We start from the raw sequence: 27,914 nt of genomic DNA, 5'->3' as shown, positions 1-27,914 counted from the left end.
CCAGGGTCAGAAGCGCTTTAACAAGCAAAAAACAATCGAAGATTTAAAAATACTTACAGATTTAAAAACTCTAAAAGGCCAAGACAACATAGAGACAAACACAAGAGTCCCAGAAAAACAGGGAAAAGTCTGCCCCTTTAAAAATGTCTTAAGATTTTTCTTGAAGGAGTCAGTAGATCATCAAACACAGAGGGAAAGAAAGATCGTTCCAAAGCTTAGGAGCAACAGCTTGGAAGGATTTCTCTCCTCTGGTCCTGAACCTTGTCGTGGAACCATCAGTAGATCCTGATCCACAGACCTCAGAGCCCGAGCTGGGGCGTAAAGCTAGATCAGATCATCTATCAATTTCAGACCATCCAGACTTTCCTGAGAGTTTTCTCTACATCACAAGTCCCAAACGCTTTTCCAGCCTGTGCTGCAAGGTAGGAGTCTTTTAGCTATATTGCTATATTTTGTTGTTTAATCAGGCCAATAAAAAGGTATATTCCTCTATTCCTTAACCGTCTGACATTGTATGAAGACAGAATCTGTTGATTGGCATGCAAACAAATTAAAATTTTAAGCTGCAAAATATAATTTCACGGTCTACATGTTGGAGACTCCTAAAACAAAAGCAAACCAGGAAAACCTAAAACTGAAGGCTCATGGCGATACCGACATCCGTGTTCAGGTGAGGCCGATGTGCTGGGGAGCATTTGAAAGCGTCATCACAACAGCTGGTTGGAAATGAAAAACATCAACAACGCTAAAGCAGCCTCGGAGCATCTTCGTCAAAGTGACTTGTGTGTGCGCGGCACGCTTTTAAGAAGTCACCGCGGAGTCCCATTCTCCCTCAGCACTCTCTCACAATGACACTTCCCCTTCAGGCGTCAACAGAGTCGAGACAAAGCGCTGGTGTATTTGGGGTAAACATTCGACTCCTTCAGCTCACAGGATGACGGAGCGAGGGGCTAGTGTGAGAAAGTGACGCGTTTGGGATGCAGGAGCTGCCAGTCGCAGGCTGGGAGAGGTGGCTGACAGCTGCTGCTCACCGTGGGTGAAGCTAACAGGTACACCTGTCATACCTGTCTGTGTTTGTCTACATAGCTCGTGAAGAAAGATCAACTCCCACAGGACAGTCAATACTCGTCATTTATCTACACGTGGTTTGAATGTGTTTGTGTGAATTGGGTTCTTATTGTGGTAAAAATAAACACATGTGTTAAACAGTTATGTGTGTGTTTTCTTGGCATGGTTGAGTATTACCATTGTGGTGTTTTAGTGTGTATCAGTTTCTGTGATTGCGTAGGTGTTTAACCAATTTTATTGGAGTGCTATAGTGAAACTTATTCATTGATTGTGCGTTTATATAAGTTGGCATGTGTGTATCTTTTGGTACATTTGGTTTGCTGTTATAGTGATGTTTATTGGTTTTAAGGTGTGTGGTGGTGTGTTTTAGTGTGTTTATATTTCATGGAATGTTTATTCTGTTTACTGTGTTTGTTTTCTTGAATTTGTGTGTTGATGAACTATGATGTTGTTATAAAGTTTAGTTGTTTTTGTTGTTTTTAGTATGGGTTTGGGAACTTTTTTTGTTTCTTTGTTTAATTCCAAATAAGGATTCATTTTCTTTTTTAGTACCATTACATTAACCAGTGAGTGAAATTAGTCGCATAACTAAAAAAAGAAAAGAGGTACACATGTAACTAGCAGTATTATTGGAAATGCGTCTCAGTTTTGTGACTTTGTATTTGTTTTTGTTAGGTTGTACTTGTTTATTTGGTTGATATTGACTACAAGTCTATGTATTTACAGCATGCCAATGTGTCATGTTTACATTTGTGTGTATGCAAAGGCATATTTTTTGGCATGTCTGATTTGTCTGGTTTAGTGTGTTTATAGATTGGGATATAGTTTGTGATGTTGTTGTAAAGGTCGGAGGTCGGAGGATTTTCTACTTTTTTGTATGTGTTTTGAGTAGTAATAGGTAACAAAGTATTTGTGTGCTTGTTTCATGTGTGTGTAGTGTTGGTATATGTGTTGTTTCCATCTGTACCATTCTGTGTGTCATTAAGTGTGAATATCATTTTGGGTTTGACTTTGTGTTAGTATTATAGTATAGTATAGTATAGTATAGTATAGTATAGTATAGTATAGTATAGTATAGTACAGGGCCGGGTCTAGACAGGCATGTATGAGGGGGCAGCCACAAATCTTGAGGGGGCATTGTGCTGTTACTTACTTACTTACATGTAAGTTTGAGGGGGCACAACATTTATTTGATGGGGCCAGGCCCCCTCTTGCCCCTGCCTAGACCGGGCCCTGGTATAGTATAGAATAGTATAGAATAGTATAGAATAGTATAGTATTTTAGTGTGTACTAGGTGTGTTTTGGGTACAGCTTTAATTCGTGTGTCCGACCATCCACAATCTTTGAAAAAGCGTGTTGCACTTCTGGTGGTGACTTGTCAGTCGAACTCATCTTTCCTGTGAACTTGATACCATGCTAATAAGAAACCATCCCTGATGTCCTCACCGCTTTGCAGAAGAAGGACCTGCTTCAACATTTAATCCACATAGCCGGAGGAGATTCATACTATTTAAATCCAGACACACACACGCACACACGCACTCAACCATATAGTATATGGAGAGGTCATCTGCCTTTTGACTCTAGCCTGCCATCTAGCGGCACTGTACGTTTCTGCACCGACTAGAGAGTGGCGGGACAGTGGAGGAATCTATATCCTAAATATGAGATGAAGGTTGTTGTTTTTTTTTTAAGGTTTTTTCGTTCGTGGCTGAAATCAAAGTGTATCATCTGTGATCGTCGGAAAACATTCAAGCTGATGTTTTGATGAATCACCTTCCAGCATCTTGGGGTCATTCTTCAAAAGCTCCCCCACATGAGAAAAAAACTGTGTTAAGGACAAGGTGTCCCTTTCCGCGCGCGCACGCCCACGGAGACACGCACCTACAGCGGCAGCAGCCTGACAGGAATGAGGTCAGACACTCAGATCCTCATCGCACACTATTATTATTATTACCCGTTTTTTTTTTCTTCTTCTTCCTCAGCCAATGGGGCGGCGGGGTGGGCGTGTCCGGGCTGAAAAAAACGCCGATGGAAACAGATGGTGATTGGCTTCTATACCCTGAGCTGAGCGTATATATTGCTGAGCCGGCGGTAGTAGTGTTTACAGTAATATAACAGAGCGCTCTGGAAACAGGGAGACTATGAGAAAACGCAGCTGCTCCATAAATCCACATGGTTCCTCCGCCGAACGGACAAGCTGCGCTGCTCACAGCCAGGCTCACCTAAGGGACTCGGATCGCCGCTGCGCCAAACGGCGTCTCTCCACTCTCGCGGGAAGAGTTTTCAGCCGCACGGGCAGTTGAAGTTTTTGAGGGAATCCACGCGCGAGGAACTGACAGAAAAAAAAACTTCTGCGTGGCGAACAAACAAAAAAAAAGGAGGATGGTTCAGCACATGGCGGAGAGCGCGGTGGCTCACTCCCCGGCCGGAGACTCCACGGACACGGACCTGGACATGGATCTGTCCCCGACCCCCGAGGAGTCCCCGTCATCCTTCGGGGGGCGCAGCGACCTGGCGTGGTGCAAGACGCCCTCGGGTCACATCAAGAGACCCATGAACGCCTTCATGGTGTGGTCCCAGATCGAGAGGAGGAAGATCATGGAGCAGAGTCCCGACATGCACAACGCGGAGATCTCCAAGCGTCTGGGGAAGCGCTGGAAGCTGCTCAAGGACACGGACAAGATCCCGTTCATCCGGGAGGCGGAGCGGCTGAGACTGAAGCACATGGCCGACTACCCGGACTACAAGTACCGGCCGAGGAAGAAGGTCAAGTCGAGCGGCGGCGGGGGCGCGGGGGGCAACAAGGACCGGGAGAGAAAGCCGGGCGCGAAAAGGAGCCCCGCGTCCAAAGGAGCGAGCCGGGCGCTCAAGACCCCCGGAGCCAAGTCTGACTCCACGGGCGACCACCAGACGCTCTTCAAATCTAGGTCAGTGTCTGGAGCCAGACTCATCCCGGAGAAGCGCGCCGGCGGCGCGGACAGTCTGGAGAGCGGACCGCCCTCGGTGGGGGTCCCCGCCAGCCCGACCCTCAGCAGCTCCGCGGAGTCCGGCGACCCGCTCAGCCTCTACGAGGACCAGACGTCGGCGGCGACGGCTCGCCTCAGGTACGCCCGCGCGTCCTCCCCGACCCCGTCCGCCTCCCACTCCTCGTCCTCCGTGTCGTCATCGGACGAGGAGTTCGAGGACGAGAGGGTCGACGACCCCAACCCGAGTCCCAGCTACGAGGGCATGTCCCTGGGCGGGATGGGCTTCTCGGACACGGAGCTGGACCGGGACTTGGACTGGAACTTCGGGGAGTGCGGGGTGGGGTCTCACTTTGACTTCCCAGACTACTGCACACCGGAGGTCAGCGAGATGATCTCAGGGGACTGGCTGGAGTCCACCATCTCGAACTTGGTGTTCACGTACTGATCGGGGGCCAGTGGCCCCTCCCTGGCGGTTTTTTTTGGGGGGACTGTATATCGCCCCCACCACCACACCCCCCCTAAGACAGGCGTGTCTGCGTCCAGACCACATGTTTCACTGCGAAGAGTGAGAGGAGAACCTGTGAGCGCAGCGTGCGCGCGCCGCTCATTGACTTGGACAGTGCGCAGGGCGCATGACGGGAGCGCGCGGAGGGAGGAAAAAAAAATGCTTAGTTTGCATTTCGACGGAGCAGGAGGAGGAGGAGGAGGAGGAGGAGTGAATGTAAACAGTGAGCAGAGACACAAAGACTTGAGTCCAAACTTTTGAATCAATCGTGGAGCGGGAAGAAGAGACGCTTGTGCGTGTCGGTTTTATGACAGAAAAAAAAAGCCCCACTTCCCACTCGACCATCAATCTGATTCAGGTGTAAGTTTTATTGTCTCAACGATTCCTTTCGATATCGTTACGCATGCTCTCCGGGATGCGGAGGATGTTGTTGTTGTTAATGCGTAAACATGTTTATTGCTGCGTAATGACGCACTCGGTGTGACCATCGGACACAATTCACGATCACCAGCTTCTCTTTTAACGGCAGGACATAAATAAAGACTGACTTAAAACTTCTGGAAAACACCTTTTTTTCTGAAGTGAAGTAAACACTCAGTGCACAATTCAGGACCAATGTTCCCTGACGCGCATCCTTTTATCCGTCTAGTGCTTCAAACTTTGTAGTTCCTGTGTGTCAGATTTTTATATTGATGTATTTATACTGGCCAAACTTTTTGATACATAGATGTTCTCGTACAGGTTTTCGTTTGAGTTCGTGCACATACACCTGTCTGTATCCGGCGCGGAAGGGCTAGAAGTGTATCTTATTTAAAAACAATGTCCGATTTCTCTGACTTTTGAGGAGATTTGAGTGTGTCATGATTTTTTTACTTGTATTTTTGTATAAAATCTATAGAAAGGGGGCGTTTCAGGCGAGCCTACAACGTTGATGTTTGTATTGATATTAGTGTTTGGATGTGCATAAAGGGGTTTGTTTTGGCACAATCTGACCTCACAGAGTGTTTACAGTATTTACCCACATGCTTCTTAATGGCACAGTGACTCCAGTTTCACCAGCCAATGAAACAAAAGGCTCCCAGTCCGAGCAGTGACTGTGTTCCTTCAGTACTCATTGACCTACAGACCCCCAGAAAGTCACTGTTTTGGATAGAGCTAATACCTCCATGTGCTTCTTTTTTAATCAAAAATAAGTTTTATTTAAACCACTGGATGGAATAACACACTCATTCCACTTTGCCTAGACTTTGGAGGGAGGGATACATACAAAGTGCTTCATCAGTTCTTTTGCGCAAATTGCATTAAAAATAGTATTTAACCTTTTTCTGCGCCTGTTGCCGAGCAGGCTAATCGTTTTCCTATATTATGGCATGGCAAATAGCATTTGTATTTCAGATTCAGGTATTATGTAGCTATAGCTGTGGTGTTTAAGATTTTTAAAAGAAAATGAAGATATTTATGTCGAGAAATGTTTGTGTGTTTTCTTTTAATAATGTAGGATAATGATCAACGACAGGCACTAGGACAGCCATCTTTGGACATCCTGATGTGAAAGATGATTGTGGTTCAGGAGTTTTTACATCTTTTTTTTTTTTCGTTTGTTTTTTTCATTTGTGCAATATCTTTTTTGAACCATGCCAATATGTTTTGATGTTTCTGACTTCAAAAACCAGCCAATGTTTGGGTCAATCACTGCCTCTCAGACCTCTGTACTTTTTTTGTTATTATTATTTTCTTTTTTTTCCCAAAAAAGTGGAAATAAAAATCAGCTGGAACTGAACTTTTGATGCACTTTTTATTGTGTTATTTGTTTTGCATTCAACACACCTGGAGAAGAACACATGAGTCAATAGACATCATCAAGTACTTCGACAATAAATTGATATGATCACGTGACAGTGAAGAGATGCTCCAGATATTATGAAAGAATAAAAAATAAAAAAAATGACTTGCCATTATTAGTGAGTTGTTATCAAAACACTGACTTCATTCATCTTCCAAATATGTCTAATTATGACATATATTCATTTAATGTGTCATGTTTCACACAGCATCACACAAACATCTTTACTAACAGATTTCATTAACAATTCAGATAAACTTTAACAACTTTTACTTTATTTGAACTCCAAAAACATATTTGAAATAATTACATAATCTGGAGTTCCGTAACTCCTCAGATGCTTATGAAACACATGTTTTGTTTTCTTAAATATGTGAGAGGAGTAACTTGCAACAGTGCAACAGATACAATTGTTATTACGTATAGTTATATATTAAGTCTTAAGTCAAGATGCCTTTTAATCCAGTGTTGAATTTGAGTACAAATATTAACTACTACTACAGTGTCTGTACCCAACTATTAGCAGTTCAAATATCTCGCTACAGAAAATCTTATTGCATTTATGAGAAGAAAAGCGAAAAAACAAAACAATCAAGACATGCTTTTAAGCTGTAGCTTCTTCTTCTGTTGATTTGTTTCTACCTGATCATTTAGTCATTTGAATATTACAGTACATTTTACTCAATTGCTTAAATTGATTTGAGCATTTTATTTAATTTTCTCTTTAAACATTTATTTTTCTTAAAACCAAATAGTGTAGATCCTAGCATACTTCATTTTAATGACTGTTGCCTGATTTAACTCACAAGGTTTAAGAATAATAGGAAGTACTACTAATCTTTCTGACAAAGATGTATTCACCAGTCCTTGCATGACATTGAAATGGACAAATTCAAGATATAAGATAAAATATGACAGAATTAAGAGGTAAGCATTATAATCATTTATTTATATATGCCTGTTTTTCCTGGAAGACTTAAGAGTGAATGTTGTGATGATTTATTTTCTAATATTTACCCCCTTTTTTTGATCATTTTTGTCCTTCATGCTTCAGCCTCCACCACATCAATGTTTTCTTCACCTGCCTCAGCAGTAACCACTTGCGTGTAGAGCAAGGCTGCTTTAATCATGATTAATCACAGCGTGTTATTGTGATAAACTCGATTAATTGTTAAATCAATTGACAAAAGTCTATTAATGCATGTGTAATTATGCATGAATGTTGCGTGCATGTATGAACCCAGCTGCCGCAGACCTACGATCAATAAACAGCCTGTAAATCAATAGCCATGGTCGTGCCGCTTCCTCCCTCCGACTCTCCACGTGCAGAAAACGTGGCTGCCATGGAAACACTGTATCCAAGAGAGGCTGCAATCCTCCAGGGAGGCGAGTGTGCCAGTGTGTGTGTGTGTGTGTGTGTGTGTGGAGAAAGGGACACAGACTGATCTCATCACTTGTTGTGGGGTGGGTGGGTGGAATGGTGGGGGTGTGGCGTCCGACGTCTCTGCGAGGCATGACTTGAATAAGGGAGAGGCGGTGTGTGTGTCTTGTAAGCATGTTTACCTACCGGAGGGAGGCGAGGGTGTGTTCGGTGTCCTGGTGGATATTGCAGTAGACTGCGCCCAAATCCAATTAATTCTGGATGCATTCATTTGTCTCCTGCATTTGATGAGAAAGAGAAAAGAGGAAAGGGACCCCCGAGGTGCAGCGCTTAGTGTGTATCAATTTACAGCCAATTCCACAGGAGACGTCGGTAATTATTTCCTCCTCTCTCTCTCTCCGGCGTCGGACCGGCAGACAGATCTGACATCTACGGCGGGGTAACGAGGACGATGAGCACGAGTCAAAACACTAATCGCTCACACACGGAGTCAAATAATGGACATCTTAAAAAACAGTGATGGTCTGATGACGCGGTGTCATTATTTTCAGAGAGCACTAGATGGCGGTCTCTGCACTATTTTTCTTTGTTTTGAACAACGGCGCCACCTACTGACCTCTAAACACCATGACCCTGCTTCATGAAGCTGCATCAGCCCACCACAAGGAAACTTGATGGATAAACGTATCCCTACTTTTCAAAGAGACTGAATCATCTGTAATTTTCAAAGTGTTGTTCATCAGTACTTCTTATTCTGAGTTGTCCTCGCGTAAAAACAGAAAGTACTCTCTGAAAGGCATTGTGTCTTTTTGTAGTCTGTTGATGATGACAACACTGTGCGAAAGTCCAAATCATTCTTGATGACTCAGATCCTCCTGCCACTTCAAAACCAACAATGGTCCGCAGTGTGTGGTCAGACTTAATGTGAAAACCCAGGAGCTGTCAGGGATGATGGAGGATCGTCATGGGCACCTTGACAAATATCTGACATGAAGTTTCTCTGACAATAGTCTTCACTTGTGGCAGCCCTTTTAAGACATCTTTTCAGGTTTCCCTCCAAAAAAAGTGGTCATAATCGATGATTGGCAGGTGAAGATTCATGAAGCAGTGTCACCATGTTCAGAATCCACCAGATGGAGCTTATCGCACTACAATATTTGACTTTTATCTATTATTTTATTGAAACTACATGATGTACCAACTAAGAACGCCCCCTAGTGAGCGCTTAAATTAGGGCACTGTTTCATGAAGCTTTGACAGTACTTACGCTTATATTGTGTAATGTGTACTTTAATATCGACTACTATCCATATAAGCGATCTTGCTGTGTAATTATTTTGATAACTGAGCTCCTTTACAAACAATAACCCTGTTTTTACCTTTTTTGACATCAATGATTTAACTTGTTTTCTTCCTCAGCTCATCTTCATAGTTAGATCCTTAACATCCTTTTCAGAGAATACTGATTACAATACATATATATTGGTCATGTTTCATGTTAAAATGTAATCAAACACTTGTTTGAATATAATGACAATTACATTATAACAATGTTTAAGTCAAATTTAATTGATTTTCTTTTTCTTTTCAAATGATTTCATTTTAGGAAGCATGTATATTATATTGGTAAGTTGATAAAGGTTGATAAGGTGTGTCATGTATCATGATACAGTGCATCGCCTCTCAGCAAGACTGTTGCCGGTTAACTTGTGACCTTGGGCACTCTGGTTTCCTCCCACAGTCCAAAAACATACAGAGTTGGATTGGGTACTTGATGGGTAGAGGGGTGAAGGTATGAGTGTGTGTTTGTGAATGTGTGTGTCTTTGCGTGTCCTGCTGCAGAGTGGCGTACTTTCCAGGGTGTCCTCGACCTCTCGTCTGAAGGAAATGAGGTAGGCTCCGCCCACATAATGAACAAAGGGTATAGAAAAATAATGAATGAAATTAATGAATGTACATTATCAAACCATCAATACTATTTACTTCTCCATTGTTTTCCCCAATTAACTTGACTTTCTTGTTTAGTATCACTACAGAGTTTAACCCTGCATCAATCAACATTTCAACACAACAGTTTTAATTTGAGTCAGTCATATAAATTAATTTTGAATGAATGAAATGAAAATGACATGAAATGAAATGATTGAAATAATAATTGTTTTTGGTTACAATACAAAAAACACATAAATTACATTTTCTCATGACAAAAACTTCAGACAAACTCTGTCGCCGAAAAAGGAATAGTCAAAGCTGATTTTAAATGATTAAACCAGTATCAGTAAACATTTGAATAGAATGGAACACGAACATGAAGATCTAGACAAAGAAAAGTTTTACTCCATAATTAACAATATCTGACAAATCTTGAAAGTGTGATATAATCTCGAGATGAACATCACAAAAACAACATTTCTGGCAATTCAAGTGACCTGTAAACCATCCAAGAAAATGTTGAACAGCGAGAAAAAAGTCCAGACATTGCTCCACCTCCATCAGTCTAGGCCCTCAGCGTCCATGTATCCAGACAGACTGGGCTACAAAGAGAGAACTCGTTGTTTTCAGACAGTTTATCACGACAGAAGAATCATGACTCATACTGGTAGGTGTTAGATTGTACTGTGCTTCAGACAAGCTCTTGGAAAAAAACAAGCTTGCACAGCAAGAGTTTTCAGACGGGATAGATCCGGTGTTAAACCATTACTTAATGTTGCAAAAGTATTCATGAAAAGTTTGATTTATCTCTTGTTACATCACAGACCATATGAACCGCCTGAAACCCAAGCAGGAAGAACTCTGACCTACATTCAGCCGGATTTCAATTTCTTAAATTGGACTGCTTTTGTGACTCAACCGATGTTGCATCATCATTTCTGGTGTCAGTTCTGCAGGATTCAGGTTAGTAGGACAACATTACTGTTAGATCACTGGTTTGTCAATCTGCACCTGATCCATGTGAGCACATTCATTTGTCCAAAAACAACATTAGCACCTAAATGAGAGAAATGAGCTTCTGAAGTGGGATGTTGTTCATGCAACATTGTCAACTTAATTTGCAAGAATCAAACAAATGTCAATGTTCATGATGTTCTGGCTCTGACAATTATAGTGATGTGCTAATGACGCTTCATTTCTTTAATAGTGATTATAAAGATTCTATCGAATCTACATATGTCAGTAGCAATAATTTGCCAGTAAAGATGATGTCGGGTAGAGGTAGCTATTTAGTCAACAGAAACTGTATAAAAAGCCTAAACTAAAAATTACAGCAGTCTGTTTCTTACTTTGCTAGTTTTTTTTTACAGCGTACAGTATGAGCGGGCATTGTGTTCAGCATCCTGATTGGCTAAGGGAGAACTGCATATGTGTTCTGCTCTCTGATTGGCTAATGGAGTACAGAATGCGTTCGGCTTGCCAGATTTACATAAACGTTCAATCGCTAAAACAGCTAATATTGTACTTGTTTTTTTTTAATCTGCGAAAGTTTGAACTTTGAGAGTGTTCAAATAAGAGAGAACTGTGAGAAAATGTTAATGCCTGTCTGAGAAAAATGTATAAGAGTGTGTGGTTAGGGGGTTTTACGGCCTTAAAATATAATAATATAATTGTAAAAAAGCTGATTACCTCGCGTATTTCGTCTACTGTGTATTCGTATCCCCCCGATAAATGAGGGACCACTGTACTAGAAAATCCACAAGAAAAAATATTGCCAATGAAGGTGATGTCGATGGAAGTGAAATGTCAACATTAACACACAACACTGAACATACAAACATCACAGAGTCCTCGGCAGCCTTGTGCTAGTCCCTTATGCGTCAACACAAATATACTTTGCACATGCACAAAGGTGTGTAAAATAAACACATAAAAACACACATAATGTGATAACTTAATATGTCATGTTTACACTGACGATATTTCTTTTTTTTACATTTTCTCTTCCTAGAAAACGCTAAACACAATATTAACTTTTCTTTTAAACATAAGCCGTACGGTCATTTGATTGACTTTTTTTTGACACATAGTATAATAGGTTTTCTGTCTAGAAAGTTCTGTAAATAATGGCATTTGTGTCTGTTTTGCTTCGGTAATTCACTCTGTTATTCCAGTTAACAATACTCTAGAGGTAGACCTCAGAGGCGAGAATAATATAAAGAAAATAATTAAGAAGAAGAAGAAATTAACCAATGGTTTATTATTATTATTATACTGCTTTATTTTCCGTAAGGTCCACCCATTGAGTCTGCAGTGAAGTATTTCATTGGCAACTGTCAATTAATACAGTTGATTCACTGCTCACTGGATTAAACTAATGGAATGTTCTGATTGGCTCATGTACCTCAATATATTTATAAATTAAAATATCTAATTTTTGTAGTGGGTATGTCTTTTTGACTCGCTCGTTTAATGCAAAACCCTGCTCTACGTTCTGTTGTACTTTTTAAAGATGCAATCCGTTGCATGAAGATTTTAGATTTTTTTTGCACGTCTTAGCCTTGTAAGTGGGCCAAGGTTTTCTTTTCCTGGAAGGAATGTATTCGTTTTTTTCTTCAATTACAGAAAAAAAATCCTACATGTTAAGTCCCCTGGTGTAATATTTTCAAGAGTTCACTGAATTGTTGTGAATTGCTATTCTGGTCAACAGATGAGCCTTTTACCCGACCAGCGAGAGACGGCTGCTCGGTGTCTGGAGATTTCATTCTCATTCAAGACAGCTGCGGAAAAGTGGTGAAAGGTCATGTCCGTTGAAGTATTCTGGGGTCAGGAGGCCGAGGAGTGTTTCTACGCGAGGAAGGACTTCAACCAGAAACTTATGTTTTTTGATTGTTAACTTATGCCATTTGAAAAGGGTCAAAAACAAATGTTCACAACTTGAAAGGATAAAAACGCTTAATACTGCATACTAATGTGTGCACCAACCTTTACATCTATAGGAGATTTTATAGACAGAATATTTGTGAATAACTACCATAGTAAATACATTTGATGCTGTAACACACGCATGCTGTTTTAAAATCTTATCTTACATTCTTGTCTTCTATCGTTTTTAGCTTCACTAAATCTAAAAAGAAGTCAATTACACAAACAGAGTGCTGACTGAGGACAGTGACACTTCATTGTGTGTTCATGTGTGTTGTGTGCTCCTAAAAGTGTGTGTCGCTTGACATGTCTGGAGAGTCTGTGAGATATGTTGTTGTGACGGGCCTTCCTTTTTGTAACAGGGAAAAAAAAGACAGTCGCTTCTGGAACCAGACAGCATAACTAATTAGTCACCAACACACACAAACACACACATCAACACACGTCGCTACACAAGCCCAACATGAGGGAAGCAGTGAGCAGGATATGATGTCACCTCAATAACCATAATTACCCGTCATAAATCATTTGGTGTGACATCCTGTCGCACAGTGTACTGTATGCTATCTATCTATCCATCCATCCATCCATCCATCCATCCATCCATCCATCCATCCATCCATCCATCCATCCAACCGCCCGCCCGTCCTCCCACCCATCCACCATCCATCCATCCATCCATCCATCCATCCATCCCTCCCTCCCTCCCTCCCTCCCTCCCTCCCTCCCTCCCTCCCTCTATCCATCCATCCATCCATCCATCCATCCATCTATCTGTCCGTCCGTCTGTCCGTCCATCCGCTTTTTTCAGCTTTTTCACCAAAAGATTTTAAGAAAAAATGTTCAAGCAGTTTTGACTGAAACCCAGAGACAGTTCCAGCTATTGTCTCATAAAAAGATGGTTACATTAACCCGGTTGGTTCTTTAGTCATGTGTTTAACATTACATCATATCATAGGAGGAGTGGAGGCCAGAATGAGCTCATGGATCAGCTCAGCACTACATGAGTGTCCTTTGCAGCTACTGAGCAAAGTGCCCTTGGTACACCAGCACAGGGAGCTCTCTATTCCCTATGGCAAACACACGTGCCCCCCTATGCTGTGATCCCACTAACCTGCACACACACACACACACACACACATACACTCACACACACACAGACATGCAAGAAGGAAAAGTGCTGACACTGCTGAAACGAGCAGCCTCCCTGTCACTAAAGCTCTTATAAGTGTAGAAGCAGCTCCTGCTCCTCCTCTTCTACCCCCTCCTCGACTGTGTTCTCTTCCATCCTGTTTTTGTTCTCACATTTAAGACAATTCAGCTCAAGTTCCCGCTCACTTCTTAGAGATGAGCTTCTGTCTTCTCTCCACCAACGGCAGAAAAAAAAGACGCTCAAGCACAAACTCTGCATCTTTCATCAACCGCACACACTCTGGCGCTGACGTTTGATCACTCGCCGCTCTATATTGGTCTGATCCATGTGCTTCTCCAGCTTGTGTAACGTTTCTTATATAAGCGCACCGCAGGCCGGGTCAATACATCTGACGCTGTGCACAGAAAAAAGGACAACTTTGGTTTTTTTTTAATCTATCCTGTCTAGACACTGAGCGGAGAGAAATTGTGGAAAATGTATTTGAATTGACCAAAAAAAAGGCTCATCTTTTTCTTTTAGCATTTCCTATCAAGGTCACTCCACATTAAAGTATTTTGATCTTCTTTTCAAGTTTTTTTCAATCAGAACTAGACGTTTTTTTCTTATCTACGTCTAATATTATTATATTGAAGTTGTCACTAGCAATAACAATGTAACATAGTGGAGTGAAAATAGTTACATCATGTATTAGTATAAGTGAAGACAACTTGCATCCTAGCCGCAGTTCATCAAGTGCCCACTTGAGGCTGGCTGCAGAATGGCTAGAACTCACATTGTAAGTGAAATACCAACAAAAAGGTCTTAATGGTCGATTAGCTAAGAGAAAAAGACACATGTAGATGGTTTGACGGAAGGAAAAGAGACTGAAGATTGAGTGCGACATGATACTTCGATGTCAACACGTCCTGTTGAATCTTGGGTGAAGAGGTTGTAGGCTTTGAAGGTAGGCCCAATACTTTTAAATTGGGATGTGTATTGATGAAGATTTCCGTATATTCTGGCTTGATTTTCCTTTTAAAAGTCTTAATTTAAAATTGGTTTGACATTCCTCATTTATATAAAAGCCCATTGTTTTATCGTGTTAGGGTTCTTGAAGCATTTTGGGCACAGTTTTAGGCACCATTTTCTTCAGATCTTTCAAGGGAACTTGGAGATATTGTTTTTAAACTAGCATATTATACAGTTTCACCATTAATAATTGTCTTTGTGTTTAGCTTAATACATGCAGTCACCAATGATTTTAGAATATACACTTGCTGGGCTATTCTGAAGAGAATGAATTAGAGTGGAAGCAGTTTTATGTCTAATAACGTTTTATATTTTTAGAGAGAACAAAAAGAAACAGAAAAGAAAATGGTTATATGTTTTTTCTAAAAGATGACTTCATGGATTTCACAGTTTTAAATAAATATATCAAATTCAAAGTTTATATGTTAACTGAAAGAATATAGACACATGGGACGGGAAAAAAAAAAGAAGAAAATTGTGTTTCCCCAGCTTGTACGGGGGAAGGATTTATTTCCAGATGGAAGGTTACATACACACAGCGAGGAACCCGCAAGAAAACTCTGTGTGTGAAGTGCATTCGAGGGATATAGGGGGAGGGAAGGGGGAGGAGGGCGTTCAGTTTGCAGAGGGAACATCTGTAAAAGTCATTTCTCTATAAGGTACATAGAGGAAGAAGGGAATAAAGATAAATGTCCTGTGACATTGTGAAAGTCGGCCAAACCACACTGTGTTAAAACTGATCCATATGTTTGAAGAGTTTTTTGTTTGTACAGTATTTACAGAAGAAACGTGAAATATTATTCTACTGTTTTGGCAGAAGTATTTAAAGTGATGCAAGGGAATCAGGAGCTGACCAGAAAATAATTTACGGGTATTTACAATTTTTTTCTTGTTTTTTTTTTCCAATTTTTTTTTTCAATCTGTTCATGTCAGGCTTTTCTGTCATTTAGATTAGGGATCCCCAACCTTGTTTGCACCAGTGACTGGTTTGATGATTATTATTTTCACTTGTAGACAATACAGCAAAAATTAAAAAGCATGACAGGCAAAAAAAAAGTGCTTGAACAAAATTCCACATCAATGATAAAACAGCAAAAGCCATGGACTGAAAGACATATAAACTGAAATTAAAAAAACAACTTGAAATAATAATACATTCATTAATAAAGTCTGTTTTTCTTACAAATTTCTTGAAAATATATATATATATTTTTTTTCTGTTGGGTGAGATATGACAATATTTTGTTTTAAAACTTTTGAGCTTGACTTAAAGAACATTTCTTTTTTAATATCTTGTAATCTTTAAATTGTCTGGAACCTTTTTTGAATCAGTGAACACACAGCTGCTGTTTAAGCTTCTATTCTGGTAAATGTAGCCTCCCTATTGCTCCTTTATTTAGTTAATATGTTCCACGTGTTTTTGGTGTTTACTAGTATATTTTGATTAGTAATGATTTTGAGATTTTCGTCATTTATTTTTCTCATTGATGTTACGTTTGGTTTGTTTTCAACTTTTTATCAAATTGATTTACTCAACGATTGTTCACATCTATATACATGGTTTTCTTTTGTTTTTCTTTTGTTCTTTATTTTAATTATTGCTTCAAGACATACTCTAAATTTTGAACACAGTAAACAACAGAAAATCGCTTTTTATTTTCTCAAAATATAGATTACTTAAAAACTCACTCTCTCTAATTTAAAGATCACTGTCGGAAAATGACAGGCAACTCTAATCTTAATAATAGTAATATTAGTGAATACAGGTAAAAGTATTAACAAAATAACTTACTCCAAAACTGTCCTTGAATAAAGTAGGGAGGTATTTTTTCTTTATTAACTTTGTTTATCCTTTGAATAATTCAGCCATTATTAATGGAAGTTACAGTTTGATTTAAGATATATTTCCAAGGTGTCTCTAAACTTAAGCCAATTCCAAAAAGTTAATGTATCTTTTCTAATGTGTTGCTTTGTCCAACAATGACGACCTCATTAGAAAAGCCTCTTTCCCTCGGGGCAAAACTGAAAGTCATTATTTTTCACAAAAAGCTAAAGCTGGAGCTGCTTTTGCACTCATGACAGCAGCAGCACATGTTTAAACCACCATCATTTATTTAGCGGTCAACGCTTAGAAAAAAAAAAAAGAGAGACTCTCCTCTCCTGTTTCTTTCACTTCCTTGTCCTTTTTTCTTTCATATTGTGAGCATTCCACCTCCACCACATCTGTATGCTTCTCTCCATAAGCCAATTTTGGGATGAATTACATGATATATTGCGTCATGACGGCAGCGTCTTTGGTCATGAAATGTGAAGTGGGTGGATTCTGCCATGCGTGTGTGAGAGTTAATGTAAAGCAGCTATACAGTCGAGGGGAAATGTGACTTTTGGCAGAGACCAGATGGGATTTGCAGGCTCTGCGTTCCCATACAGCAACATGATACTTTAATGTCAAATGCTTAGTTGACCACAATGTAAATAGCTCTTTCTAATTAAAACGAATTTCATTCCCAGTTAACACGAACATTTGTATTCGACCCTACGCTGACTAGAACACCATCGGGATGCAAGTCGGCTTCAACTCGTTTTGTAAAGCAGCTTATGGCATCAATCAATCAAACTGGCAAACGTCATATGTCACAACATACTTTCTGTTCATTAAAAAAATAAATATCTTTCATTTGTGGCCAACAGTATGGTGGCTGGGAAGTGCGAAACACATTCACAAAAGTGGAGAAAATTTAAAGTCAAAAAAAGAAATTAAACCAAATCTTTAAACACATTTTTTTAATTGTACAACAAATATATACATTTTCAAAATCTTTAAATAAATTCACCAAATGAACAAAAGCTTGAAATATATTAACATTTTAATTTATTTAATTTATTTTTAAAGAGAGAAAAAATTCTAAATCATTGAACAATTTTAGAAATTATGAAATAAAATGACAAAACTCTACAAGAAACTATTAAAAAAACAAATTCACATTGTTGTTTTTTCTTAATGTAGATTTGTTTCAGGGTTAGCAAGATACTGTAGAATAATGACAGCATTTAGTATTTGTTTCAGAGTTCCCACTATTATATTTTTTTGGGTTATATTTGTATCAAGAGTTTGTATATATATATGTGTTGATACTTTCCGGCCACTATGAAAGAAGAGATATAAACCTTTTTTATTTACCTTCGGAAAGATTCTCTCTGATTTCCCTCTTTAAATTCACAGTTGGAAAAAACGTATTACTAGAACACAATGTTCTTAATGATCACAGTTCTTACAAGCCTACCAAAAGTGATTTTCTCTGCTGAGATGGTGTCTGCGTTTTATTTCTGTCTCTCAGACTGAAGGCTGATACACTGCAGTGGTGAGCCTGAGACCACCCTGAGTGAACACACACACACACACACACACACCGGTCCAAGCAGGACGCTATAGGATCATGCAGCTAAACCATCTCACATATACACCGACTCACAAGTACAAGGTCACATATCTGACACAGATGATGGATGGTTGACGCTGAACTCTGTGCCCCCCCCCCCCCCCCGCCCCCCGACCGAAACGCACACACGCCTGGACTTCTGCGTGCAGCGTGAAAGGAATCCTTGTTCTGTTTATCACACTGAGGCCGCGTAAGATTGGGATGACACGGCAGGTTTGCTAATGTCAGACATGTCAGAGAAGTTTTCATCAACTTACGCACACACACACACACTCTGAAAAATCTAAAGACCAACAGCTGGCTGAGACCACACACAAGCTGACTCACAATCTAGGTGGATACCAATTACACACACACACACACACACACATACACACACAGTCAGAGGGGGCATGTTTCAACTCATCAACCTTGAAGGACCACTTTGTGGATGTAGCAAAATAAACATTAACTCTCAGATTAAATGTGATTTTAAGATTTCTATCTTCCCTCTTTCTCTTCTACAGGTCGCCGCTCACTCGGAGGTCGTGCTAACTGGGTCACAGCGAGTGTGGGAACAAGCAACAACACCATACACAAGACAAGCCATGCGTTTCTCCCTCCTCCTGTATTTGTTCCTGTCCTCCGTTTCTCCCACTGTCTGCTTCCTTTCTCCCTCCTTTTTTTTTTTTTTTTCTTCTTTAAGATCCTGGGGAAAGTCCCAGTCACTCACTCATTGAAATGGTTCTGCTTGCATTCCTGTGCTGAGTCAGGGGCCCCCTTGAGTCTGCACATATTCTCCTTTGTACAGTGCTGGTGTGAACGAGTGCAAGTGACACACACTTTCATACACACTGTAAGTGTGTTAGTTGTACACTGCTCTCCAGAAAACAGTAAACAAGATAGTTGGTAGGGCAGCATGGTGGTGTAGTGTTAGTAGTGTATCCTAACAGTCCACTCTGCTCATGTGGATTTTCCATGGGAACTCCGGTTTAACTCCAACAGTCCAAAGAGTCCAGCGTTGATAACTCTTACTTGTTCTTGGGTGTAAGTAAGTAAGTAATATTTATTTATATAGCGCTTTTCGAGGCCAGGGTCACAAAGCGCTTAAACAATCAAAACAATACTCAAAAAAGTACATACTTTAAAGATCAAGATAATACTGAGAACAACACAGGAGTTCGAGAAATTCAAGGAAAAGCCTGAGCAAATAGAAACGTCTTAAGATGTTTCTTGAAGGAGTCAGTAGATCCATCAAACACAAAGAGAGAGGAGGATCGTTCCAAAGCTTAGGAGCAACAGCCTGAAAAGATTTCTCTCCTCTGGTCCTGAGCCGTGTGCATGGAACCATCAGTAGATTCTGATCCACAGACCTCAGAGCCCGAGCTGGGCTGTAAGGCTGGATCAGATCACTGATGTAAGGAGGAGCCTGACAATGAATAGCTCTGAAAGTAAGAACCAGAATTTTAAAGTTGATCCTGAAAGAAACTGGAAGCCAGTGAAGAGTTTTAAGGGTCGGAGAAATGTGAGTTCTTCTACTTGAGCGGGTCAGAATTCTGTGTGACCTGCAATAAACTCGTCCACATTTGAGGGCGTCACAACCTCTCGCCCCGAACAACTGGTTTAAGTTGCATCTCATATATAAAATATAAAATATATATATATAAAATATAATCTCCTTTCTTATTTGATTTAAATATAAATTACCTCTGCAAAGGAGCCTAGCTACTTGAAAACAGTAGATAAGTATGACATAGTTAAAATACCATTTTTTTTTTCTCAAAATAAACATGTTTAAAACGGTTTAAAGCAGAAGTATATAAGATTTAAAAGAAATGTTACTAATATGTTGTGGCTTCTCTGTTGCGCAGTTGCAAAATACATCATGTACATTTTTTTCTTCCGGGATTAAGGCTTTTGTTGTGTCAATTTCTGGTGTTTTCTTCATGGTTACTTCGAAAACTCTTTCAGTACTTCAAAAGAAAGCACTGCTGTAAATCAGTTTGGTCGTCACATGACATACAAAGACTCTCCAGAAGAAAAAAAAATTAAATTATATAAAAAAAACAAGATTTTTATACAAGTCATAATATTTTTTACATGTTACATAATGCTGCAAAAGAACTAAAAGTATTCAAGGGGCAAAATAACTCTTATGGTACGGCTGCTTGTAGGAACTACGGTGACCCTCAAGGCCCAAAATCAGATCATTAAGTTGATGGTGAAAAGATGCTTCCTCTGTGCTACAAAAGGACAAAGATAATCCCCACCATGAGTCAACACAGTTCCTCATTTATTTTTTTATTCATTTGATTGTAATCAGAGTTTTCAAGTCAAGCGAAAGTAGCTCCTTGGCAGAGGTATACCATGTCCCTGTGCCTATTCTTGCAGCTACTATTTTCCTCACTATAGTGTATTTATGTGGCCAACAAAACCAGTGCCTAGTCTTCTTGTCTCACTTGAGTGTTTCTGCTCCCTGTTTGCCCACCACAGAGGTATGAAGAGCAGCAGTAGGTTGTGTAGCAGACTCTTCTCTCGTGTCTGCCTCAGTGATTGATATTAAATCTGTTCTGTTTGATCAATAATTAAAGCTGCACTGCAGAGTTTTCCAAGACTAGACCGAGCGATATGAATTATAGATTAATATTTCTGCGGGTTGATCAAAGAATAACAACAACAACGGCCCTCACTGGCGCTCTGACACAATGACAGGTCCAACTTGTTGTAGAAGTTTAAACCATGATTTGGCGGTACTTAAAATCAACGCCTGTTTTTATGAGAACGTTTGTTATTTATAAGAGGAGCGATACGGTAATTTATGTGGCTGTTTCATTTGAATATATTCACAGTTCCCTGCATGAAGAATTACATTTAACTCTGAAAAGTTAAAAGTAAAATGAACTATTACAAGTTAGTTTCATTAAATCAAAAAATAAATTGAGGGTTTGTCTCGTAACAACAAATACTCTTGTTTCGTTTGACAAATACTACATACTTTTAGGTTTCATGTACTATAGAAGAACCAAGGGCCTTGCCAAAGGACCAACACTGGGTATCTCTGGGATTTGAACCCAGGTACAGCGAGTATGGAAACATGTTTTCCTTTTTGGTGGTTTTGGTCCCCATGCGTAATCAAATCTTGAAATGTATGGATTTTTGTAAATAAATTGACAAAGGCAGTGAACATCAGATTAATCTGTCACGTCTGTAACTTTTTTGTTATTTATTTTTACAATTTTTACATTGTAAAATGTCTTGTCTTTTTGTAAGGATGTTCTTTTTTTTAAATAAAATTGGTATTAAAAAAGTATCTTTCAGGAACTTTAATCGAAATAAAGGTATTAGTATCTGAAACCGTTTGATTAATACTTTATTTTTGAAAATATCAACATTATTCTAGCCATGTTTTTACCTGATATTCATCTGAAAGAAGTCGCAAAAGTTATATTTAGAGTTGTTTGAATTTGCATGAACCTCAAGTGATAACAAAATACTGCTTCTATTTCTTTTCTAACCTCTTATAATTTCTAAAGATCTGTGAGACATTTCAAAGGCAGGATATGTGACTCTAATGTGAACTTATTGTGTGTAACTTAAGGAGTATTACCGCCTATTCAAGTGTGTGCGTCTGTCTGAAAGTGCGTGTGTTGTTGTGTCCAGACCGAAGCAGTCAAAACAGGAAGAAAGCCAAACTGAGCTGCCCTCGTCTGTCACCTCCTGTCTGTGGCGAGGTCAAGCGTTTGAGCCCACGTGTGCGTACATCTGCGTGCACATGCGTGTGCGTGTGTGTGCGTGAGAGTGTGTGTGTGTGGACCGGTCCTTGAAGATTGAATGCGGTGAAGCTGTGAGTCGTGAAAAAGGACATTGTGTTAGAAACAATGAGACCATGACAACGTGAGAAACTACACTCATTTCTCAGTGTTGCCAGTGATCAGACAGGAAATGGACAATTGTGCAAACAAACAGAATTAGGGAGAAATTTCCTTTTTTTTTAAGGCTGTAGATGTGAACTGTTTTTGTACTGCAGGTACATTTAATAATATTCAGATAAAATATTGGTAATTTTTCATGTTATGTTATATATAGAATTTTTACAAAATAATCGCCTGAATAATCACACTTAAACAGGAAAAAGATCAGCTGAATCACCATATTAATATTGCTGTACTCAAGACTCCTGAATTTGAACGTTTCTAAGTGAGGTTTCATGAAGCTTCGCCGGCCCATCACTACCTTAAAGACCTCAACAAGATGTATCTAAATCCTTATTTAAATCCTCTTTATCTTAAACATACACATGTCCTCATGAAGCCGCTTTAAAAATAAATAAACAAAATCATTGTTTTAAATCTAAAACTCCCACCTGAGTGTAATTACTTTCTTATTCCGAGCCAAAATATGATTTTCTTTCATGTGGCAGCTTTCCAGATCCAATGGCTGTTTTTCATCTTCTTGCCAAAACCACCTTCCTTCTTTCTAATACCAATTTCTCCCTCTCTCTCCCCAGCTACACACACACACACACACACACACACACACACACACACACACACACACACACACACACACACACACACACCCCTGCTGAGCCGGTGGTAATTAGATACAGTCTGTCTAACTGTCAGACATCAACTGGTAGCAGACACCAGACTGGAAGCTTATTGGCTTATCCTCCAGACACCAGCGCAGATTCCGATTGGCTGTTGCTTCTTCTGCTGCTTTGACTCTGACCTAGGAAACTTGCATACGAAACAAATCCCAACACAACCATTGGCTGCTTCCGAGACACAGGCACAGCTCTCCCCGACATTCTCCAGCTCCGCTGGCCCCAGAGGAGGATACAGTTATCCTCCCTGCTGAGGAAAAACAGCACCATTCATCACCTCCTACACCCTTTTGCTTCTTCCCTCCTCATCTATCTCTCTTTCAGTATTTGGATTATTTTTGCAGGGTTGTTATTTCTCTTGCTTTTGTCCCAAGATGTGTGATGTAGCTTTGACTAATTCACCTGTTCTCAGACGCATCAATTACACACCCTCTCCTTAATTCAGACTAATTGGGTTTTTTTACTTCCAAGTCCTCCTGGAAGAGTCGGGTCCATGAGTGCAGGACGAAGAGTCATAAATATTTATCCAGCTCAGTCATCAGCCGGGCGGCAGCGCAACACGGCGGGAGCAGAGGTCGCAACAGGTTCATGTCGTCATTTCCTACCGTTGACAGTCGGGGCCGAGCAGCTGCGTCGGAGCTAAACAGGATATATGAAACGTCCTCGGACTTCACAGTCCGCTGCTTCACACTAAATCAAGGGTTATCGTTTATTGTTAATCCGGGAGGTGGAATTAATTGTTTCAGAAGTTAATTTAATCAGGAAGAAAGTTAGATTTAATGGGTACGATGCTACTCAGGGTTTTCTTATAAACCTTTAACTTTTACTCATTTACAGGAGAAAAAAAAACATTCTGGACTCTGGAACTACAACCTCTTTTATAAGGTTATCTGCATTCGGATAAAAACTGGAATCAGAATCATCAATGTGTACTTTTGAATGAAATGTGTGAGGTTTCCTAGTGAAAGAGCGACTAATGTAATAAAGTGATAGTTCACCCAAAACTAAACAAAGAGTAGCTCCAGTTTATTAGGCAGCTAGTCTTTCAACTGCCACAATCAAGCTTCAAATATAGACTTTTATTAAGTTTTTCTGGAACAATTCTTCTCATTGAGGCATCAATACAAGATGGATGTTACTGGGTTAACTATCACTTTAATTGAAGTGTCTCTTAAATAGATCTTGGCCCTCTATGGTACGTATGTGTCTGTTTGTACAAAACTCTCTTTTCATGGAAATATTTACATTAGAAAATGTGAATAAGCCGCACCCACTGAACGCACTTTTTCTGGAGATAAACTTTAGTTTACCATAACCACGCCCACTCTGCTGTTATTGGTCAAACATTAAGTTATTCAACGTGCGTCGTCATTCCCAGAAGTTTCACCTCCAAGGGACTTATTGTATAAACAAAGCAGGCGTGATTACAGCTGGCTGGATGAAGACCATTACTACATAATAATAAGCTCTGCTCTTGTGACCTCTTATTCGCTGAGATTTCAGACGGGGGGTAATTCTATAAAGTAATGACTTTAAAACATGGTCATGTTGAGGAACTTACTGCATTTTGAAGAGGAAGACTTCAACATTTGAAACATGTGAATAAGTCAGAAAAGTTGGGTTTTCACATTAGTTGCTCTTGGAGTAAAAGGTAAATAAAATAAAATAAACTTCTTTTCAATGGGTTGTACAAAGACATTTCCAATGAAACAAATCATTAAATACAATGATATAGTCCCTCTTTTCTGTTGTGTATTCATCAGTTTAAAGAATGTTTCATCCCCACAGAAAAGTATCTTTCTTGCTTGATTAATACATAATTAACTATTATCACAGTTCAACATAGATCAACCTATTTTCTTTGAATTTTAATGAAAAGTCTAGCGACTGCACCACAGTTATTTGAAACTATGTAAGTGGGAAATCACAGTAACAAAATATGCTGATATTGCTTTTTGTCTTTTGAGGATACCTGCAGGAAAAAACTGGAAGAATTCTAAAAATGCACTGATATCTTCTGCAAACTGATATAATAGTTATTTACAAAGCTGACGCACACACCTTAGGGTTAATCTTTGACAACCCACAAACACTCAGATACACACCTAAAGCAGATTAAATCAAAAATGATTAACATCAGCTGTGCAGTTTTCCGAAGCTGATTCTGTTTTTTCCGGGACCAAAAAAGGGAATTGGCCAATTTCTTGTTTGGACACATCCAATCTGAGTCAAGCCGGGGGTGTTCAAGTGGACAGAAACTCTTTCTTAGTTGAGATTATGAACAAATAAGTGTGTGTATTTGTGTGCGTGTCGTTTAAGTGCCACTTTCTGGAAGCATGACGGCTATTTTACCAGCAGCCGGAGCAGTGACACACACTCATTAAGTTGCTTCTATTGTCTCACCAGTAAAATCAGCCACAAGTACAGGAAGACATGTTTAAGAGGAGACCGGGGGGTCCTGAGGTTTTAAACAATAAATGTTTTAGTTGCTGCTTTTAATTTACCAACATCCTATCTTGTGGCTTTTTGCCTGATCCATGTGAACTGACTCTAAACACTGCTGGTTCATTCTGAGAACTCAACAGAAAGTCTCTTAATTTATGAACTTACAAGTCAGAGAATGTGTTTTTCTAGTATGTTGTTAACGCAAAACAGGCTTTTTTTTTTTTTACAAAAATTAAGAAAAAAACAGTTAAGAGTCGCCAGCATTATTATGGGATGTTCATGAATATTTGTGTATGTTCAAATCTTGCCTATAACATTAAAATGTGTTTGCTTTCAGTTGACTGCTAGAGGAGACAGTCATAGAGATGATACTTTAAAAAGCAATATTGCATTTTGTTGTTACAAAATAAATAAAATATATAAAGTTTTAAATTAGATACTATTAAATGAAATAACTTAAGCTCAAGCTTTAACAATGCCCTTTTTATTTCATTTTTAATTTTTAATTTTGCCATCATTTAAAAGCCATCATTTTGGTCACTTTCTTTTTGCTTGACGGGCCCTTACAAGAGTCCCAGTATATAATGTGGCCCGTGAGGAAATCGTATTTCCCGCTCCTGATCGAGATCTATTAACATTGAGTGCTTCAAGGTCTTTTTTCCAGAGCTAAGAGGAGGACAACATCTTTAATACTTTTAGGCGACACAACGTAAGAAGACATTAAAACGTAGAAATTCATTAAAGCCACAATATGTAACATTTTAACATTTTCCCCCACATTATCTGTAATGACTGGTTTCATTTTGAACGGTCATGAGTGTTTTAGGAACTCTCTGTGATATGTTATATGTTCTACAGAGGCAAGATGAACAGACCATGATTACGTTTGTTTTATATTGGATATTTGCTCCAGAACTTCATCCGCTACATGGCCAAAGTAAGATCAATGATCATGGACGGGTGAACTTCCAAAAGGCTATTTGGCTGCATCAGTTCCCCTGTTTGGGATCTGATAGGATTGTCAATCATCTGATTGGATAGTTCTATAATGTTAGGACGATGACCTCCGTCTAGACCTGCGGTTTTAAAAAAAAAATAAACCAAAACCTTAATTAACCCAACATAAAAACTCATTACCACTAGCTGCTCTCACCTTTAGAAATATTCATCGTCATGCACACGTTTTTACAATCATATCTAAGTATTCCGTGTGGTTCATGAATCTGGAGTAGGTTTTTAGTAGTGCAGGCCTTTATATGCACATTTGCGTGTACGTTTCCTGAATGAGACCGGGGCTGTGTCCCAAATTGTGAACTTCTGCAAGTGTACTGGGTAATAGTACAAACTAAGATAGTGCACGTACTTGGCCAGTGCGCAAATTTCAACAGGGTAGTACTGTCTCAAATCAAAACACTGACTTCACACTTACTGGAAATGACTAGACAGCTTCTTCTTCTACTACTTTTTAACGCTGATCGCAACCGGTAGTTGGAGCAGTATCGCCAACACTTTACAGCAAACCAATTGAAACAAGTTATTAAGTTGTGTTTCATTGTGTTATTATTGTTGTGTTTTTTTGTGGTAAAATCTGTGTTTTCTCAAGACATTTACACCGATATCTAAACCGAAGGCACGTCGTCAGTGACGTAGCTTCTCTTTAGCTTCATCTACGTCACTAACATGCCGGTTGTTAAGGATGGAAAGTGTCCATTGATCCATCGATCAATTTTCTGGCCAATTTAGTGCTCATTGTGCACTACATTTTCGCACACTGCTAATTGGGACGCACTTGTGCACTCAAAATACTAGGTGGAAGTGCAGAATTGCGCGATTTGGGAGAGAGCCCAAGAGTCTCGATATGACATAACCGTTTCTTTACACTGCACAACGGAGGTTTCGCTACATTGCAGTTACACTGTTCTGACACACGGGGGAACCAGAATCCATAGTAAAGAAGCTACATATTGTCGCTTTTAAGTTTGTATGGGTTTACCTCCATTATCTTACATCCACATTAAGACAAAGAGAAGTAGTCAAAGTGAGATGGTGCGCACATGTGATTATTTTCTTCACACACTGTTGTCTATGGATGAGTTGCTCCAGGATCCTAAAAGTCTACATCCACAGCATTTCCTAGCTTGATCCTTGGCAGTGGTTGAAAACTCTTTCTTTGTTCTATCCCTTTTTTTCACTCCGGACCTGGCTTCATGCTCGATGCTTGTACACCGTTGTTAACCCCTATCACAGAGTTGACCCCCGGCTGGACTCTAGCACCCTCGTTCCTCTGTGAAGCTTAGCAAGACTGTGTCAATACATACACACTTGGCCATTAGCTCAGAGAAGCATGGCATGAAAGCGGATGGAGGGAGGCCCATCTGAAGGATGTGCCGTACATTTATATAAGAGCCGACAGCCGGCGGAGTGTGAGAGCGAGGGAGGAATGAATGATACATGCAGGTTGATCCAAACTTTTCATGTATTGCATTCCGTTTGATGTGCAGTGAATGTGTGCATTACGGAGCCCTGTGGTGATTAGCCTGTCAACGTCTCGGCACATGAATGAAACCCCAGGGGTGCGAGGACGTCTAGACTTACTGAGAGAGGAGCCTTATTATCTTCTGTAAAGAGGATCATATTCTGTCGGTAATATGACTGAAGG

General features: G+C 39.8%; 1 protein-coding gene across 1 annotated transcript; it reads left to right on the top strand.

Moving 5' to 3' along the window:
* The first annotated feature begins 3,152 nt into the window (after positions 1-3,152).
* sox4a (SRY-box transcription factor 4a) lies at positions 3,153-11,121 on the top strand. The gene is made up of 2 exons (XM_087787534.1): positions 3,153-6,156; positions 11,083-11,121. Exon 1 carries the CDS (start codon positions 3,455-3,457, stop codon positions 4,481-4,483), a length of 1,029 nt encoding a protein of 342 aa, XP_087643660.1. The 5' UTR covers positions 3,153-3,454; the 3' UTR covers positions 4,484-6,156; positions 11,083-11,121.
* The last annotated feature ends 16,793 nt before the right edge of the window (positions 11,122-27,914 follow it).

This window comes from Callionymus lyra, chromosome 3 (genome assembly GCF_982586985.1).
Source record: "Callionymus lyra chromosome 3, fCalLyr1.hap1.1, whole genome shotgun sequence".
NCBI lineage: Eukaryota > Metazoa > Chordata > Actinopteri > Syngnathiformes > Callionymidae > Callionymus > Callionymus lyra.
Note: the sequence above shows the minus strand (reverse complement) of the source record. Positions and strands in the feature narration are given on the sequence as shown.

Coding starts and splice junctions, on each gene's coding strand:
- sox4a (XM_087787534.1), top strand. CDS start 3,455: ATGGTTCAGCACATGGCGGAGAGCGCGGTGGCTCACTCCCCGGCCGGA.